At 35.2% G+C, this 18,088-nt stretch overlaps 1 protein-coding gene across 1 annotated transcript in view; it reads left to right on the top strand.

Annotated features, from left to right (window-relative positions):
• Positions 1-18,088, top strand: part of MAN1A2 (mannosidase alpha class 1A member 2) — a 196,494-nt gene that overhangs the window by 85,528 nt on the left and 92,878 nt on the right. Inside the window, exon 5 of the mRNA XM_031967376.1 lies at positions 11,427-11,507. Coding sequence (XP_031823236.1) covers positions 11,427-11,507 — 81 coding nt within the window. The remainder of the gene's footprint in view (positions 1-11,426; positions 11,508-18,088) is intronic.

Below are 18,088 nucleotides of genomic sequence, written 5' to 3' on the forward strand. Positions count from 1 at the left end.
CAAATGTTATAATATTTAAAAGCCCTCCTCCTATCCTTAACCTGCTATTAATCAATTTTCCCCCCCTTTTTTTCCTTGTAAAATTGAAGGCCACTTTTACAGTATGATATAAGCTATTAACTATTAGTCTTCCCAGTAATTGTAATAAGAAAAGAAAGATATAGTTGTGTGAGAGAGGTGTTGTAGGAGCTAACTTAGCCCAATAGTTATTGGGGTTTTTTTGTCAATAAATGGGGATGGGATGTATGTTGGTCACTTGGGTATGAAAAAGCAGTATTAATCATAGCAAGAAAAGCTATGTATTTTTCCAACAAATTGATAGGCCTGTGGCTGGCCAGATATATCAAAGGCATTTCAAGAAGTTGAGGAACAGAATAAGTGAGAATCCTCCCAGCCTTTCTTTAACCAATCTAACTATTACCCTCTTTGACACTCTAGTAACTGATAAAATTTAAATAATAGTTATATATTTTAAATTTAATTCTTGCCACATGAGTTCAGCTCTTACGGTTTTATAGAAATGGTTCACTTGAAAATTACCAGAGTCCTCTAGCTTACGAAATTAGTTGTCCTTTTTCAGTGAATCTGTTCTTTTATCTCTCTGAAATATTTGACATTAAAGACCAACCCCTTTTTCTTAATAATATTTGTTTTTTAGATTTCTGTGCTGTATTCCCCTAATTTTCCAATCTCTACCACTGTTTCATATTTTCTTAGCATTGTAATATTTTTTCTCTAAGTTTGGATTATATTCAAAATTTGTCCCCCTTTTCCCTAAATGATCTGAGAAATTTCATTTACTTTCATGGTTTACTTTATCACTTCAGTACAGTTGGCTTCCAAATTTAGATCACTAAGTTTGACCTCTTGTTAAATAGTGTAGCCAAAGTCGTCGTCTTCTTTTTTTTATAGCTTTTTATTTACAAGATATATGCATGGTAATTTTTCAGCATTGACAATTGCAAAACCTTTTGTTCCAATTTTCTTCCTCTTTCTCCCCATTCTCTCCCCCAGATGGCAGGCAGACCAATATGTGTTAAATATGTTAAAGTGTATGTTAAATACAGTATATGTATACATGTCCATACAGTTATTTTGCTGCACAAGAAGAATCGGACTTTGAAATAGTGTACAATTAACCTGTGAAAGAAATCAAAAATGCAGGTGGACAAAAAGTAGAGGGATCGGGAATTCTATGTAGTGGTTCACACTCATTTTCCAGAGTTCTTTTGCTGGGTGTAGCTGGTTCAATGCATTACTCCTCGATGGGAATTGATTTGGTTCATAATTTCATTGTTGAAGAGAGCCACATCCATCAGAATTGATCATCATATAGTATTGTTGAAGTATATCATGATTTCCTGGTCCTGCTCATTTCACTCAGGATCAGTTCATGTAAGTTTCTCCAAGCTTTTCTGAAATCATCCTGGTGTATTTTTTATAGAACAGTAATATTCCATAACATTCATATACCACAATTTATTCAGCCATTCTCCAATTGATGGGCATCCACTCAGTTTCCAGTTTCTGGCCACTACAAAGAGGGCTGCCACAAACATTCATGGACATACAGGTCCCTTTCCCTTCTTCTTCCTTCTTTTTTTTTTTAAATTAAATTTTTTATTGACAGAACATAAACATGGGTCATTTTTTACATTATCCCTTGCACTCATTTCTGTTCTGACTTTTCCCTTTCTTACCTCCAACCCCTCCCCTAGATGGCAAGCAGTCTTATACATGTTAAATATGTTATAATATATCCTACATACAATATATGTGTGCAGAACCGTAGAGTTCTCTTGTTGAACAAGAAGAATTGGATTCAGAAGACAAAAATAACCTGGGAAGAAAAACAAAAATTCAAACAGTTCACACTCATTTCCCAGTGTTCCTTTTCTGGGTGTAGCTGATTCTGTCCATCATTGACCAATTGGAACTGAATTAGATCTTCTCTTTGTCAAAGATAACCACTTCCATCAGAATACATCCTCATACAGTATTGTTGTTGAAGTGTATAATGATCTCCTGGTTCTGGTCATTTCTTACAGAACAATAATATTCCATAACATTCATATACCAGAATTTACCCAACCATTCTCCAATTGATGGACATCCATTCATTTTCTAGTTTCAAGCCACTACAAAGAGGGCTGCCACAAACATTTTGGCACATACAGGTCCCTTTCCCTTCTTTTAGTATCTCTTTGGGATATAAGCCCAGTAGTAACACTGCTGGATCAAAGGGTATGCACATTTTGATAACTTTTTGGGCATAATTCCAGATTGCTCTCCAGAATAGTTGGATTCGTTCACAATTCCACCAACAATGCATCAGTGTCCCAGTTTTCCCATATCCCCTCCAACATTCATCATTGTCTTTTCCTGTCATCTTAGCCATTCTGACAGGTATGTAGTGGTATCTCAGAGTTGTCTTAATTTGCATTTCTTTGATCAATAGTGATTTGAAACACTCTTTCATATGAGTAGAAATAGTTTCAATTTCATCATCTGAAAATTGTGTGTTCATATCCTTTGACCACTTATCAGTTGGAAAATGGCTTGCATTCTTATAAATTTGACCAATTTGATATATATTTTAGAAATGAGGCCTTTATCAGAACTTTTGACTGTAAAACTCTATTACTTCCCTTCTAATCTTGTCTGCATTGGTTTTGTTTGTACAAAAACTTTTCAATTTGATATAATCAAAATTTTCTATTTTGTGATCAATAATCTCTAATTCTTCTTTGGTCATAAATTCTTTCCTCCTCCACAGGTCTGAGAGGTAAATTTTCCTATGTTCTTCTAATTTATTTGTAATCTCATTCTTTATGCCTAGGTCATGAACCCAGTTTGACCTTATCTTGGTGTACGGTGTTAAGTGTGGGTCAATGCTTAATTTGTGCCATACTAATTTCCAATTTTCCCAGCAGTTTTTGTCAAACAGTATGTTCTTATCCCAAAAGCTGGGGTCATTGGCTTTGTCAAACACTAGATTATTTAAGTTATTGACCATTTTGTCCTTTGTCCTATTGACCTAACCTATTCCACTGATCAACTAGTCTGTTTCTTAGCCAATACCAAATGGTTTTGGTAACCACTGCTTTATAATATAATTTCAGATCTGATACAGCTAGGCCACCTTTATTTGAGTTTTTTTTTTTTTCCAATTAGTTCTCTTGAAATTCTTGACCTTTTGTTTTTCCATATGAACGTTGTTATTTTTTCTAGGTCATTAAAATAGTTTTTGAGGAGTCTAATTGGTATAGCGCTAAATAAATAGATTAGGTAGTATTGTCATCTTTATTATATTTGCTTGGCCCCTCCAAGAGCACTCAATATTTTTTCAATGATTTAACTCTGACTTTATTTGCGTGGAAAGTGTTTTGTAGTTTTGATCATATAGTTCCTGACTTTCCCTTGGCAGATAAATTCCCAAATATTTTATATTATCATTAGTTACTTTAAATGGGATTTCTCTTTTTAACTCTAACTGTTGGATTTTGTTAGTGATATATAAGAATGCTGATGACTTATGTGGGTTTATTTTGTTTCCTGCAACTTTGCTAAAGGTGTGGATTATTTCTAATAGCTTCATCATATCATCAGCAAAAAGTGATAATTAAGTCTCCTCATTACCTACTCTGATTCCTATAGTCTCTTTTCTCAACTCTTATTGCCGAAGCTAGCATTTCTAATACAATATTGAATAGTAATGGTGATGGTGGGCAAACTTGTTTTCATTCCTGATCTTACTTGGAATGGTTTCAGTTTATCCCCTTTACATATGATATTTACTGACTATTTTATGGTCAAAGGATATGAACAGACAATTCTCAGATGAAGAAATTGAAACTATTTCTAGTCATATGAAAAGATGCTCCAAGTCATTATTAATCAGAGAAATGCAAATTAAGACAACTCTAAGATACCACTACATACCTGTCAGATTGGCTAAGATGACAGGAAAAAATAATGATGATTGTTGGAGGGGATGCCGGAAAACTGGGACATTGATGCATTGTTGGTGGAGTTGTGAACGAATCCAACCATTTTGGAGAGTAGTTTGGAACTATGCGCAAAAAGTTATCAAACTGTGCATACCCTTTGATCCAGCAGTGTTACTACTGGGATTATATCCCAAAGAGATTATAAAGAAGGGAAAGGGACCTGTATGTGCACGAATGTTTGTGGCAGCCCTTTTTGTAGTGGCTAGAAACTGGAAACTGAATGGATGTCCATCAGTTGGAGAATGGCTGAATAAATTGTGGTATATGAAAATTATGGAATATTACTGTTCTGTAAGAAATGACCAACAGGATGATTTCAGAAAGGCCTGGAGAGACTTACACGAACTGATGCTGAGTGAAATGAGCAGGACCAGGAGATCATTATATACTTCAACAACAATACTAGATGATGACCAGTTCTGATGGATCAGGCCATCCTCAGCAATGAGATCAACCAAATTATTTCTAATGGAGCAGTAATGAACTGAACTAGCTATGCCCAGAAAAATAACTCTGGGAGATGACTAAAAACCATTACATTAAATTCCCAATCCCTATATTTATGCACACATGCATTTTTTATTTCCTTCACAAGCTAATTGTACAATAATTCAGAGCCTGATTCTTTTTGTACAGCAAAATAATGTTTTGGTCATGTATACTTATTGTGTATCTAAGTTATATTTTAATATATTTAACATCTACTGGTCATCCTGCCATCTAGGGGAGGGGGTGGTGGGGGTAATAGGTGAAAAATTGGAACAAGAGGTTTGGCAATTGTTAATGCTGTAAAGTTACCCATGTATATATCCTGTAAATAAAAGGCTATTAAAAAAAAAAAAAAAGAAACTATCAAAAAAAAAAAAGATATTTACTGACTATTTTAAATAGATGCTTCTGACTATTTTAAGGAAAGGTCCATTTATTCCTATACTCTCAAGTGTTTTTTATTAGGAATGGATGTTGGATTTTATCAAATACTTTTTCTGCATCTGTTGAGATGATCATCTGGTTTTTGTTAATTTGGTTATCAATATGGTCAATTATACTAATAGTTTTCCTAATATTGAGCCAGCCCTGCATTCCTTGTATAAATCCTACTTGGTCATGATGCATTATCCTGGGAATGATTTTCTGTAGTCTTTTTGGTAATATTTCATTTAAGATTTTTGCATCAATATTCCTTGGTCTATAATTGGTCTATAATTTTCTTTCTCTGTTTTCAATCTACTTGGTTTAGATATCAGTACCATGTTTGTGTCATAAAAGGAATTTGGTAGGACTCCTTCAATTCCTATTTTTTCACATAGTTTATATAGCATTGGGGTTAATTGTTCCTTAAATGTTTGGTAGAATTCACATGTAAATCCATCTGGTCCTGGGGATTTTTTCTTAGGGAGTTGATTAATAGCTTGTTCTATTTCTTTTTCTGAAATGGGACTATTTAAGCAATTTACTTCCTCCTCTGTTAATCTGGAAACCTATATTTTTGGAGGTAGTCATCCATTTCACTTAGTTATCAAATTTATTGTGTAGCCAAAGTCTTAATGAAGTTTTAAGCTATTAAAGTTCTACAATGAAAGAAAACTTTATAAAGTAGTTGTACAATATTAATAGTTCTTGTGACTGGGTAGCTAGCATTTACATAGTACTTTAAGGTTTGCAAAGTGCTTTATATGTGTCATCTCTTTTGATCCTCATATGACCTTTGCAAGATGGGTACTATTATTTTCTCCATTTTATAGAAAAAGAAACTGAGGCAGAAAAGAGTTGTGACATAGTCACATGAGAAGGACCTGAGGTTGATCCCGAGTCTAGCATTTTATGCTCTATAGCCCCAGCTGCCTCTAATAAAGACCTTTATATAGTATGGGGGTCTCTCAAAATGAATGTTCTCTCTTTTTTTTTTTTTAATGATTTCATTAATGTAGATAACCTCCGAGTAAAGAAATTTTTTTTGTACTCATTCAGGCAATCAGCTTTTCTGTGGATTAGAGTATCTAAAAGTTAGTTATCTACCCAATACTTTTTGAATTATTGATCAGCTCTCTATTCACCCTTCTGAATTTTAGGTAAGGTTATATTAATAGAAGTAGTCTTAGGCAGAGGTTCTTAACCTTTTTTGTGTCATTGGACCCCTTGGCAGTGTAGTAAAGCCACTTTTTAAATACATAAAATAAAATACATAGTATTACAAAGGATAGCAATTATTTTGAAATAGAATTATCAAAATATATATATTTTAAAGTTTGTAGACCTTAGGCTAGGAACTCCTGATTCAAAACAAGACTTGGTTATACTCTGGTGTGATCAGATCTTGTCTTAAAAGTATTATAGTTCAGAGTATTTTTAGGATGGATGTTGACAAACTGTAACACATCCAAAGGAGGGTGACTAGAGAATGTTTCAGAGAGTGAAATCCCCAAAAGCTACATTTAAAATTAAAATGACTATTGTAGCCCAGCAGGGAGAATTGCTTGGTTGCAACAGTTACTGATTTCAAATATTTTGAAGGACTTTCTTAGTTTTATTATGCTTGGTTACATGGTTCAAAAGTTAGGTGTTATAGATACCTTTAAAATTTGAATCACACAATTTGCCAAAACCTTTGATATTAAGTGTCCAGTGCCCTGTGGTCATGGAAAAATTGACTTTTATGAGATTGATGATTAAAACAAAAAAAGGATTGTAATTTGGAGAAAAGGAGAGATAAAAATGGGGTAATTTATAACACATGATGAGGCACGGATAGTAGAGGGAAAGAAGGGAAGGGAATGAGCATTGTTTGAATCTTAATCTCATTGAATTTGTCTTAATGAGGGAATAATAACACCTATACCTCCTTGGGTGTAGAAATACCTCATATTAAGATAAGATTGAAATGGATGTATGATTTAGACATAAAGGATGATACTATAAGCAAACTAGGAGACAAAAGGATAGTTTTTGAGTCCAATCTTTGGAGAAGGGAGGAATTTATAATCAAACAAAAATAGAGAATATTATTAATTGCAAAATGCATAATTTTTATTACATTAAATTTAAAAAGTTTTGCACAAACCAAATCAATGCAGCCAAGATTTGAAGGGAAACTGGAAGGTGGTAAACAATTTTTATAGCCAGTGTTTCTGAAAAAGACCTCATTTCTAAAATATATAGAAAACAGAGTTAAATTTATAAGAATACAAGTCATTCCTTAGTTGTGATAATCATAAAATATATGAATAATTTTCAAATGAAGAAATTAGTCATCTATAGTGATCTAAAAAAATGCTCGGAATCATTTTTGATTGAAATGCAAATTAAAACTACTCTGAGGTAACACTCACACCTGTTAGATTGGCTAAGATGATAGGAAAGATGATAAGTGTTGAGAGGATGAAGAAAAACTGGAATACTCGTGTTGGTGATGGTGTTGTGAACTGTTCTAGCCATTTTGGAGAGCAGTTTGGAACAATGCTCAAAGGGCTATCAAACCATGCATACCTTTTGATCCAGCACTGCTACTATTGGGTTTGTGTCCCCAAGAAGGAAAAAAGCCCATATGTGAAAAAATGTTTATAACAGCTTTTTTTGTGGTTGCGAGGAAGTGAAAATTGAGGGAATGCCCATCGCTTGGACCTGGCTGAATAAATTATGGTATATAAATGTAATGGAATAATTAATTGTTCTATCAGAAATGCTAAGTAGGTTGATTTTTAAATTGCAACCGACTTAAACCAGTGCTGAGTGAAGTGAGCAGAACCAGGAAAGCATTGTATACAACAGTAGCAAGATTATGTGGTGATCTATAGAATAAATTAATTGGGAGAAATTAGAACTAGAGATATTGATTAGAAATATGTTTAAGTAGGTCAAGTGTGAAGTCATAGGAGTGATCTAGGATGGTACCAATAGGAAGGAATAGGAGGGGAGGAACATGTATGAGATGTGATGAAGGAAGCCTCAAGGTATTTGATAACTATTAAATATTGGTGATGAGGGAAAAAAGTCAAAAGATAGGGTTTTGACCTCTATTATATTGTGTTTTTTAATAATTAATCATAAATTCCATGAGGATAGACAATTATTTTATATTCCCAACAGTGGTGACTACCAAGTGATGAATTTTATTTAATAGATCACGCAACTTTCTGGTAAAATAAAGAGGATTTCCCTTCTGTGTTGGTTGTGGAAATGCCCTTGCCAATCAAATAACCACTGAGATAATGAAGCCATAATACATACATAGCAAATGAGTGAAAAAGTTTTGGAGAACTAATTTGAATATTTGAACATGAGAACAGATAGTTTTTTTTTTTTTTTATCAATATAATCATTTAGACACCCAGAAAAACTTAATTGTTGGTTCCGAAGCATAGTTAAAAGCTTTGGTTCTGTATTCCATTTTTTTATATTAAATTTTTTTTCTTACAATTTTTAATAAGATTTTCAAATGTTTGAGTAAATCTTACTTCTATTAAAATAGTTAAATTTTTTACTAAGTGCTTTAAAACTGAATTTCAGACTTGTCACCTGGTAACAGACCCTGGAACTATAGCAACAGGTTTAAAAGTTTGAAAATATCATTCACTATTATAATATCATTGACTATTACAAAATGATCCTTTTGAACAATTATTGTGCATTTGCAGATATATTGGCAAGGGACCAGTAACTGAACAGTTTATAATAATAGGTGCACTGCAGTAGAACATCTCATTTGGTAAGCTAATGATTTTAACTTTCTTGAAAACTAAGGAATAACTAGATTGGAACATACTTTGGCTTCCTCTACTTTGACAAGGTAGTCTATCTTAGGGAGTTATATCTAGTTTAGGACTTTGCTAGGATTTCAATAAAGATTCGTACTTTATGAACCCATTCAGAAGACGTAAGGTAGCATAGATAATTAAATATTTTTGTTCATTTTGGACGTTTTCCTTTTTATTTTTACTTTTCTATTTGAATGCAGACCTAGTAGTGAAAGAATATGCATGGTTTTATATAGGCTTTTGAACACTTATTTTTGAACATAGTTCCAAATAACTCTACTGAAGGGTTGAATCAGTTTACAATTCTACCAACTGTGTATTAATGTTTCATTTTTCCTACATCCCTTCCAACATTTCTCTATTAGCCATAGTCTACAGGCGCGAGGATACCTCAGTTTTAATTTGCATTTCTCTATGGTTATGTTGCATCATTTTTTCATATAGCTATAGATAGCTATGGTCATTACTTTCTCTGAAAACTTCATATCTTTTTATCATTTCTCAATTGGGGAACGGTTCTTATTTTTATAAAGTTGACTGTAGATCTTTATTACAGGAACTTCCTTCACAAAATTTTTTTACAGTTACTATTGGCTATTTCCCTCCATTCTGCCGCCTCTTCCTTCCACAACACAGTATAGCCTAGATATATATGTGTGCAGAACCGAACAGTTCTTTTGTTGCACAGGAAGACCAATTCTACTTTTTAAGGCATTATTCTCCTCATTGGCTATTTGTGTCTCCTTTGGCATTTGGCCTGGTGTATCATGTTCTTCAGTATTTTTTTGTGTCTCTTTGGTTTTTCATGATTTTCTTGCATCACCACTCTCATTTTTTCCCCAACATTTTTCTTTACCTCTTACTTGACTTAAACTTTTTCAGTTCTTCCATAGCCTGAGACTTTTTTTTTTTTTAAGCCTTTGGATGTAGGGGTTTTGACTTAGTTATCTTCTAAGTGTGTGCTTTGATCTTTCTTATCACCATAGTAACTTTCTGTGGTCAGGATTTTTTTCCCCCTATTTGCTTATTTTCTCAGAATGTGTTTTTTTTTAAGTTTTAACTCTGTTATATTTGATCTCTCTTTCCAGAATGGAGGGTACACTGTCCCAAACTTTAAGTGTTTTATGCAGCTATAAGTTTTCAGTTGTTCTAAGGTGGTATGACATAGAAGTTTTTCATCCTCTCCTGGCTGGCAATCTGTGAGTGATTACAAATGATTGACCTTTTCTTGCAGTGTTAACTGCAGGTTCTGGTGTGCCACCCCCAACTCAGTGCTCAGTGCTAGTAAGGAGACCCCTTGTAATCTGGATGGCTTCAGCCTTTCACCGCTTGTGCCAAGAACTCTACAAGCAGTTGTTGCCACTGCTTATCCAATGGCTCCCAAGGCCTGCTCTTGGTTCTCCGGGGTTGGGGCTAGGTCTTTGCTGGGCTGTGTTACACTCTCACCCCAGTGGGATAGACTTTTCATGCTTACTTTCTTAAGTTGTTTGGTCTAGAAAATTATTCACCCTTTCCTTTTGTGGGTTTTGCTGCTCCAAGAATTGTTTCATGGTATTATTTAAAGATGTTCAAAGTGTTTGGGATGGAGCTCAGATAAATGTCTTTTTTCCACAATCTTGGCTCTGTCCTCTTAGATTTGCCTCTTTACAGATTTTACCAATTACTTGTTCTTCTTGAGGTATAAATAGAACAAATCCAATCTTTCTTTCACATGACAGCCTTTCAGATATTTGGAGGAAGCTATGAAGTACCCCCCTGCTTACTACACTCCCCCCTAGTCTTCTATCTGGATTAGACATCTTTTTTGCCTTGAACCAATTTTGGTAACATAGATGCAGGTTCTTCAAAATCTTGGATGCCCTTCTCTGAGTGCAATCTTATCAGTGGTTGTCTTTAAGGTTTTGTTTTTTTTTTTTTAGTGCAAACTGAACACAATATTCTAGATGGTATCTTTCAAGGATCATGATAGCCAAATCACCCCCTTTTTCATGAAAGTTATGCCTCTGTATTAATACAGCCCAAGAACACATTAACTTTTTTGAGTGCCACATCATGCTGTTGAAACATTGAATTTGCAGTTCACTCTGGCATATTCCATATCTTTTTTTTTTTCACGTGTGTAACTATGCAGCACATTAAAAATATCTTATCAGTAGCTTTTGTGTTTTTCATAAAAATTGAGAAGTGGGTGCTACCAGCTTTGTGAATTAAACTGAACAAACACTTTGTTCCTTTTGAACTCTTAGTCATAAACCTCCATTTGGTGCTGTTCTCTCTCATCCTCAAAGTTAAAATTATGAGCCCTATATAACAGTGAGCACAAATTCCTTAGTTCCATTTCATTAAGAAAAGAGAATTCCAGAAATGATATATCTAAAAAGTGTAGAATGCCAGAGCCTGATGGTAGAAACAGGTATATGTATATTGTTTTGCATTTTTCTATCATGAGGTTAAATGAAGGTTGATTTTATCATTTTTTCTTTGGTGTTTTCAAAGGTGATGGATGCATTATTCAGACATACTGTATGCCCTTGGCAGTTTTTCAGTATTGTTGCTTTCCCAAAGGAATAGCTTTCTCAGTTTTTTTCATTGATTTGAAAGTTTTTTTTCTTTTTCTAATAAAACCTTGAAAATATTTATTTGCATTCTTTTTTCTTCACAGAATTCAGAGGTGTCTGTATTTGAGGTCAATATTCGTTTCATTGGAGGACTTCTTGCAGCATACTATCTTTCAGGACAAGAGGTAAAAGACATTAAATAATATCATTTTGCCACTTAGCAAATAAAATATTTACTCATGGGTTCTGAAAAAAAAAAGCAGTTTTTAATATATTAGGTAGATTGCCCAATTAGAATAATTTATAAAAGACTTGGATATTTGAAGGAGAATTGTTTTAAAAACATTCCATAGAATAGAAAAATATGATAGCTATTTTTTTTCTTTTTTGGATCTTCATAAGAAGCAGATAAATCTGCTAAAGAGATTGTGTTTTATTTCAGTCTTTTTTACAATATAATACAATTTGAAAAAAAAAGTTTGCTCTCTGTGACTATGATTCAAAAGTCCTCTCATCTTTCTTCTGAGCTTCACTCATAGATCACAACCTATTGGGGCAAGACATCTTTACCTGTGTGTCCCAGAGACATCTCAAACTTATTTTGTTCAAAGCAGTAACTCATGTTTTCCCTTAGAACTCCCCTTCCTCAGAATTTTTCCTATTTCTCTTAAGGCCACCACCATTATTTTAGTCTACTAGACTTACAACTTAGGAATCATGTATCATTGTCCACTTCAGATTCTATTAATTCTACTTCCCATATTTCTTTTATATTTACTTTTTCTACTCTCACATCTCTGCCCTAAGTTATACCCTTTTCATTTCTCTTAGACTATCATAATTGCTTAGTAATTTAGTGTCCCTCCCTTTACTTTCTGGCATCTCCATTCAATTTTCCACATGAATGTCAAAGTGATATTCTTAATTTATAAGTCTAACCATATCACTTTGTTGCTTTATAGACTCAAGTGGCCTCTTGTTTTCTTTAGGATCATATACTGTGGTGATGAGATAGGAAGTTGATTTGGGAGGTTTAAAAGGGTTTCTTCCCTGCAGTGCAGGTCCACTTGAGAATATATTAGATTATTTAGTGACCCAGTCAGCATGATTTTGTAATTACAACATTGCTGCATGGTTACATTCAGCAGCATGCAAATAGGAAAGAATGAGACAGAGAGGGAAAGTAAGACCAGTTTGGGAGTTTGTCATAGTGTGCCAGGTTATATAAGGGCTCAAATTCCTATCCAGATATGGCCAGCTGTAGATAGTAGTATACTGTGGGGTTGGTTCACTAAGAGGTCCAGGCAGGGAATGAAGATGGATGTAACTTACATAGGGCTGGTGGCTTGGGAACCAAGAGGTAGAAGGCTTAAATAGTATGGAGAAATTGCAGAACAGAATGAGCAGTAGTAAGGCCTAGGTAAAAGTGGAATACTAAAAATTGTTTGATTAGATGAAAGTAGAATACTTTAGGATAATGGCAGTAGCAGGGGTATCTGTGTGTAGCTGAGGCAGAATTGAAAAATAGGTCATAGGAATTGGGTCGATTTAGGGACTAAGATTAACATCTTAGATTGAAGGGAATATCCATATGTATAGGTGTCCCCAGATAAAACTTACTGAAAAGAAAGGAGAATATTCTGGGGTTAATAAGTAATGATCTCCAGGATCAGGGTTGGGTGATTTATTTGTATTGTAAAACCTTAGAGGAGGAGATTTTAGTAGATTTTAGTAGAGTCAGCAAGTAGCAGTGAAGAAGAAGAAGAAGGGTTAGCATTTTCCCATCTGTGGGGGTGTTGGTGGGAGAGGTATGTATGGAATTGTAACAGGTATTGGAAAGGGTAGCCAGGTATATTTTTTGGTTGGTAACTAAAGCATGTCATGATGATCACACATCAGTATTCTTCCTAATGATTACCATTTTCTTTTTACTAAAAAATTGAGGAAAAGTAAGAAAAAACTTTTGTGTTAGTTCATCAAGTATTTGCAATTTTGTATAAGTATTGATTCACGTTTTTAAAAATGTATCTGTTAAGGTTTTTGCAGGTCCTTTTATTGGAATCTTGGAGGAGTGTAAACTGTGTGCTTTGGCTAGAACATGGCAGGATTGGGGGGAACAAGAATATAAAGATCATAGCACCTACCCCTACAATCTAAGGCAGTAGCAAACACTAAAATACAAAACAGACAAACAAGCAAAAAACCCAGGAAGTAGATTAGTAGAGATTAAGTGCCAGGTCTGGAGTCAGGAAGACCTGAGTTCAAGTGTCCTCAGATCCCTGCTAGCTGGGATCCACTGGAGAAGGAAATGGCAAACCAGTTCAGTATTTTTGCCCATAAAACTCCATGGACAGAATGGTTCATGAAGAATTGGACATGACTAAACCCCTCATCCCTACCTTCTGTGCCAAAAATATATAGGATAAGACAGAATATTGCTGATCCTTCAAGAAGGACTTGATAAGAGCCTCCTTTCTGCCATAAAAGTCCAGAGAATGAAACAATCTGGTTTCACTTTGAGACTTTTGGAGATGTCTTCCAGCTCAGTGTTTAAGGAGAAATTTTGGGAAAGAAGTGACTGCCCAGATTGGAAAGAGAGGAATTCAGTCAGGAGGGAATTGCATTCTAGACATGGGACCTACAAAAGACTGTTTCCCTTTTTGTAGCACCACACAGACACCCACATGGCTGTCTCAGGTAGTCTTTGGTTGGCCTATGAAGTTTCCTTCTTGTAACTCCTCAAGGCCACAGACCTCATGCCAGGTCAAGTATCTCATAAGAGATGGGCAGGTTCTTTGACTGCTTATCTGGTTTTCTCTCAAATGGGATTGTATATGTGAAGCACCTTAAATACCTTACAATATACATAGGAGCTATTGTGTGGTTGTATTAACTCTTTCTCAAAGAGGTCTAGCTTTTCTAGATTTCTAGAACATGGATCACTACCTCACCAGAAAAGACATTAATGTGGGACTTTTAGTGAAGGATTTGTTTTCCCAATTTTTTTTAAAGTGTCATAAAAACCTTCTCATTAAAGTATATTATTCCCTTAGAATAAGTAGCATTTTAATAATGATTTATATTTGGTAGTAAAAGCACTTTGTAATGTATTTTTTCATTAAGGGCCTATTCTATGTCAGGCACTATTACAGGTTTTGGAGATGTAAAGACAGAAATGAAATAGTCCATCTCTTTTGAGGATACATTCTGTTGAGGCAAGAGGACATGTGCAGTGAGTATTTGGATAATAGAATCTGGTTTTTAGGAGGAAGCTCATGGGAGCTGCTGAGAGGGTCAGGAAAGACTTCATGGAAAAGGTAATGCTGGAGTTGAGTTTTGTAGGGAAAGAGGTTATTTTAGGACATAGAGGAGAAGAGGATTCATTTCAAGTCTTTGTGGCAGTTGTTGCAAAACCACAGAAATGGAGACACAGAACCATACATGAAGCAGAATTTGACAGGCTTCAAATCTGTCAGGAGGGTAACATATAATAAGGTTGGAAAGGCTAAACTCTTAAAGGGCTTGACACAGGAAGTGTTCAAAAAGCCTGAATCACTACAAGAACAGGAGACTCTGAAGAGAGAACCTTTAGAACTTGATGACCCCTGGTGGCTTAAACTTAGTCCTCTCTTTTCCCTTTCCCTTTTTGCAGTATATAGTAGCATGTACTGAAGCATTTTTGTTATAGGAAATAGATTTTTTAGAAACAGGGACCACACAGAGCACTTAGTAAGTTGAATAATGCAATTCAAGCAATAGAGCCTTGCTGTTAAGAATCACTCGCACTCTTCTATAACATCTTTTTTGATGATGATATTCTTTGTAATGGGATTTTGACAGAAAACTTGGCATATAAATACAGAGATGGTTCTGAGAAGAATACACCATGAAGTAGGGTTTATCATTGAGAAATTTTCTGGAGAGAGATATTTGATTTAGTTTTGAAGAAAATGAGGATGAGAGAAAAGTAGGATGAATCTATTCAGAGAAGAGGTAGAGGCAGGAATAAAAAACTCATATATGTGCAAATCAGACAAACCTTCTACTTATGTGACTATGTTGCCTAGAGTAAATCTACATTTGGGTATGGCCAGATATAAGACAACTTTTAAATTAGACTATGGCTTTTTTTTTTTTTTTATTACAGATTTTGTTTATAAGTTATATGCATGGGTAATTTTACAGCATTGATAGTTGCCAAACCTTTTGTTTCAATTTTTCCCCTCCTTCCCCCCATCTCCTCCCCCCGATGGCAAGTTGACCAATACATGTTAAATATGTTAAAGTATAATTAAATACAATATAAGCATACATGTCCTAACAGTTGTTTTGCTGTATAAAAAGAATCAGACTTTGAAATAGTGTACTATTAGCCTGTGAAGGAAATCAAAAAAATACAGGTGGACAAAAATGTAGGGATTGGGAATTCTATGTAATGGTTCATAGTCATCTCCCAGAGTTCTTTCGCTGGGTTGAGTGTAGCTGGTTCAATTCATTACTGCTCTATTGGAACTGATTTGGTTCATCTCATTTCTAGAGATGGCCATATCCATCAGAATTGATCATCATATAGTATTGTTTTTGAAGTATATAAAAATCTCCTGGTCCTGCTCATTTCACTCAGCATCAGTTCATGTAAGTCTCTCCAGGCTTTTTTGAAATCATCCTGCTGATCATTTCTTACCGAACAATAATATTCAGCCATTCTCCAACTGAAGGGCATCCACTCAGTTTCCAGTTTCTTGCCACTATAAAGAGACCTGCCACAAACATTCGTGCACATACAGGTCCCTTTCCCTTCTTTAAGATCTCTTTGGGATATAAGCATGGCTTCTTTTAATATTTTTGTTTAGGCTGTAAATGGTGCCACAGTGCCAATTCTTGGGCTTGGAATCAAGAAGATTTATTTTCATGAGTGCAAATATGGCTTCAGACATTTCCTAGCTATTTGACCTGGGCAAGTCACTTAACCTTTTTTGACTTGGAGAGTCTTTATCTATAAAATGAGCTAGAGAAGGAAAGAGCCAAGAACCATAGTATATTTGCCAAGAAAACATGGTCATGAAGAGTCAGGACTGAAACAGCTGAGTAACTGTTTTAACCTAAAAATATTATGTGCAGAATTTCTAAGAAATTAGGCTCACTATTAAGTGTGAGAAATAACTCTATTGGACTTGGGAGAGGTCAAGTAAAATGTCTTGATTTACACAACTGCACCCTTAGCATCAATAGACAGGATTTTTTTTTTTTTTTTTAAATACCTGACATGCAAGTCCCTCCTCTGATTCCCCATTGACTGAGTAGCACAGAAGTCACAGCCCATCTGGAGTGCTTCATCCCCTCACAGGGATGTTTATCTCCTTCCCTGATTATAGCATCACACTTTCCCTTCACCTTATTTAGATATAGTTCAATCCTTGCCCTAATTCTTCCCCTTCTCTCCCCCTTCTTCTCCTCCATTGAATGCAAAAAGGTTCTCATTCCCTCAAGGAAGTTTGTCTCCTCCTCTGATCACATCATCACCCCTTCCTTCCAAATCTCCACTTGTTCTAAATTATCACCTCTTGAGTCCATTTTACAATGTCCACATTGATAATGAGATTGACACACACATTGCCAGAGCTAGCGCAGTATTTGGGAGACTGCAAAGAAAAGTATGGGAGAAGAGAGGGATTAGGTGGACTGCCAAACTGAAGGTCTAGAGAGCTGTTGTCATCAGTGAACTGTGCTGATGTCATCATTGTACGCCTGTTAAACCTGGACGGTGTACCAGCACCACACCAGGAAACAGAATGGCTTCCATTTGCATTGTCTTAGGAAGATTCTTAAGATTACGTGGCAGGATAAGGCACCAGACATGGAGGTCCTTTCTTGAACCAAACCATCAGGCATTCCAACTTCACTTTGAAGAGCACAACTCCCTTAGGCTAGCCACATTGTTCAAATGCCAAATGTATACTTGCCAAAAAGATTATTTTATGAAGGACTCACACAGAATAAGTGCTCACAGATGGTTGGAAAAAATGATACAAGAACACTCTCAAGGTCTCTCTGAAGAACTTTGGAATAGATTGTATGACATGAGAGATAAAAAACCACACGACCACTTGGCATGGTGTGCCCTCATCAGAGAAGGGGCTATGCTCTAGGAGGAAAGCAGAATGAAATTAGCCCAGAAGAATCATAAGATGTGCAAAGTTAGAGAAGCTACCCCAAATGTTCATAGGGCTATTTGTGTCTTGACTTGTGGCAGAACATTCTGAGCTTGTATTGGTCTGATCAGCTGCAGTTGGCCACACTGCAACTTGACTCTTAACTTAGTGATGTCACTTTAGTCATCTTTGAGAAAGGAGGACAACTATCAGCCAGTCAACCCACAGTGTGTTTCAGTGTGATTCCTTATTCTCAATCCCTACCTTTGGTTACATTTTCTGCCTTTTCCAGTCTGAATCCCCAACTCTTGATTATATTTTCCTTTTATTAGTTGTTTCCTTGTTGAGAGTCCCAGTCTCCATTTCCTAGACTTCACCTTTCTAATTTAAATTTCATCTCTCTGCATTTCTCCAATTTAATTTTCATATCTCTGTGGAAACCAAATCCCCTTCTAATGCTGACATTAAGTACATACTAAATGCTTAGCAAATTACTAGGTGCTATCAGTCCTCCTTTTAGAAAGGAGAAAGTTGTTTGATCTTAAAGGTTAGAATTTGTTTAAGATACCAGAAAAGGCTTTTACTTGTTTACTGGTCATTTACAAGACATACAT

This window comes from Sarcophilus harrisii, chromosome 4 (assembly GCF_902635505.1).
Source record: "Sarcophilus harrisii chromosome 4, mSarHar1.11, whole genome shotgun sequence".
Taxonomy (NCBI): domain Eukaryota; kingdom Metazoa; phylum Chordata; class Mammalia; order Dasyuromorphia; family Dasyuridae; genus Sarcophilus; species Sarcophilus harrisii.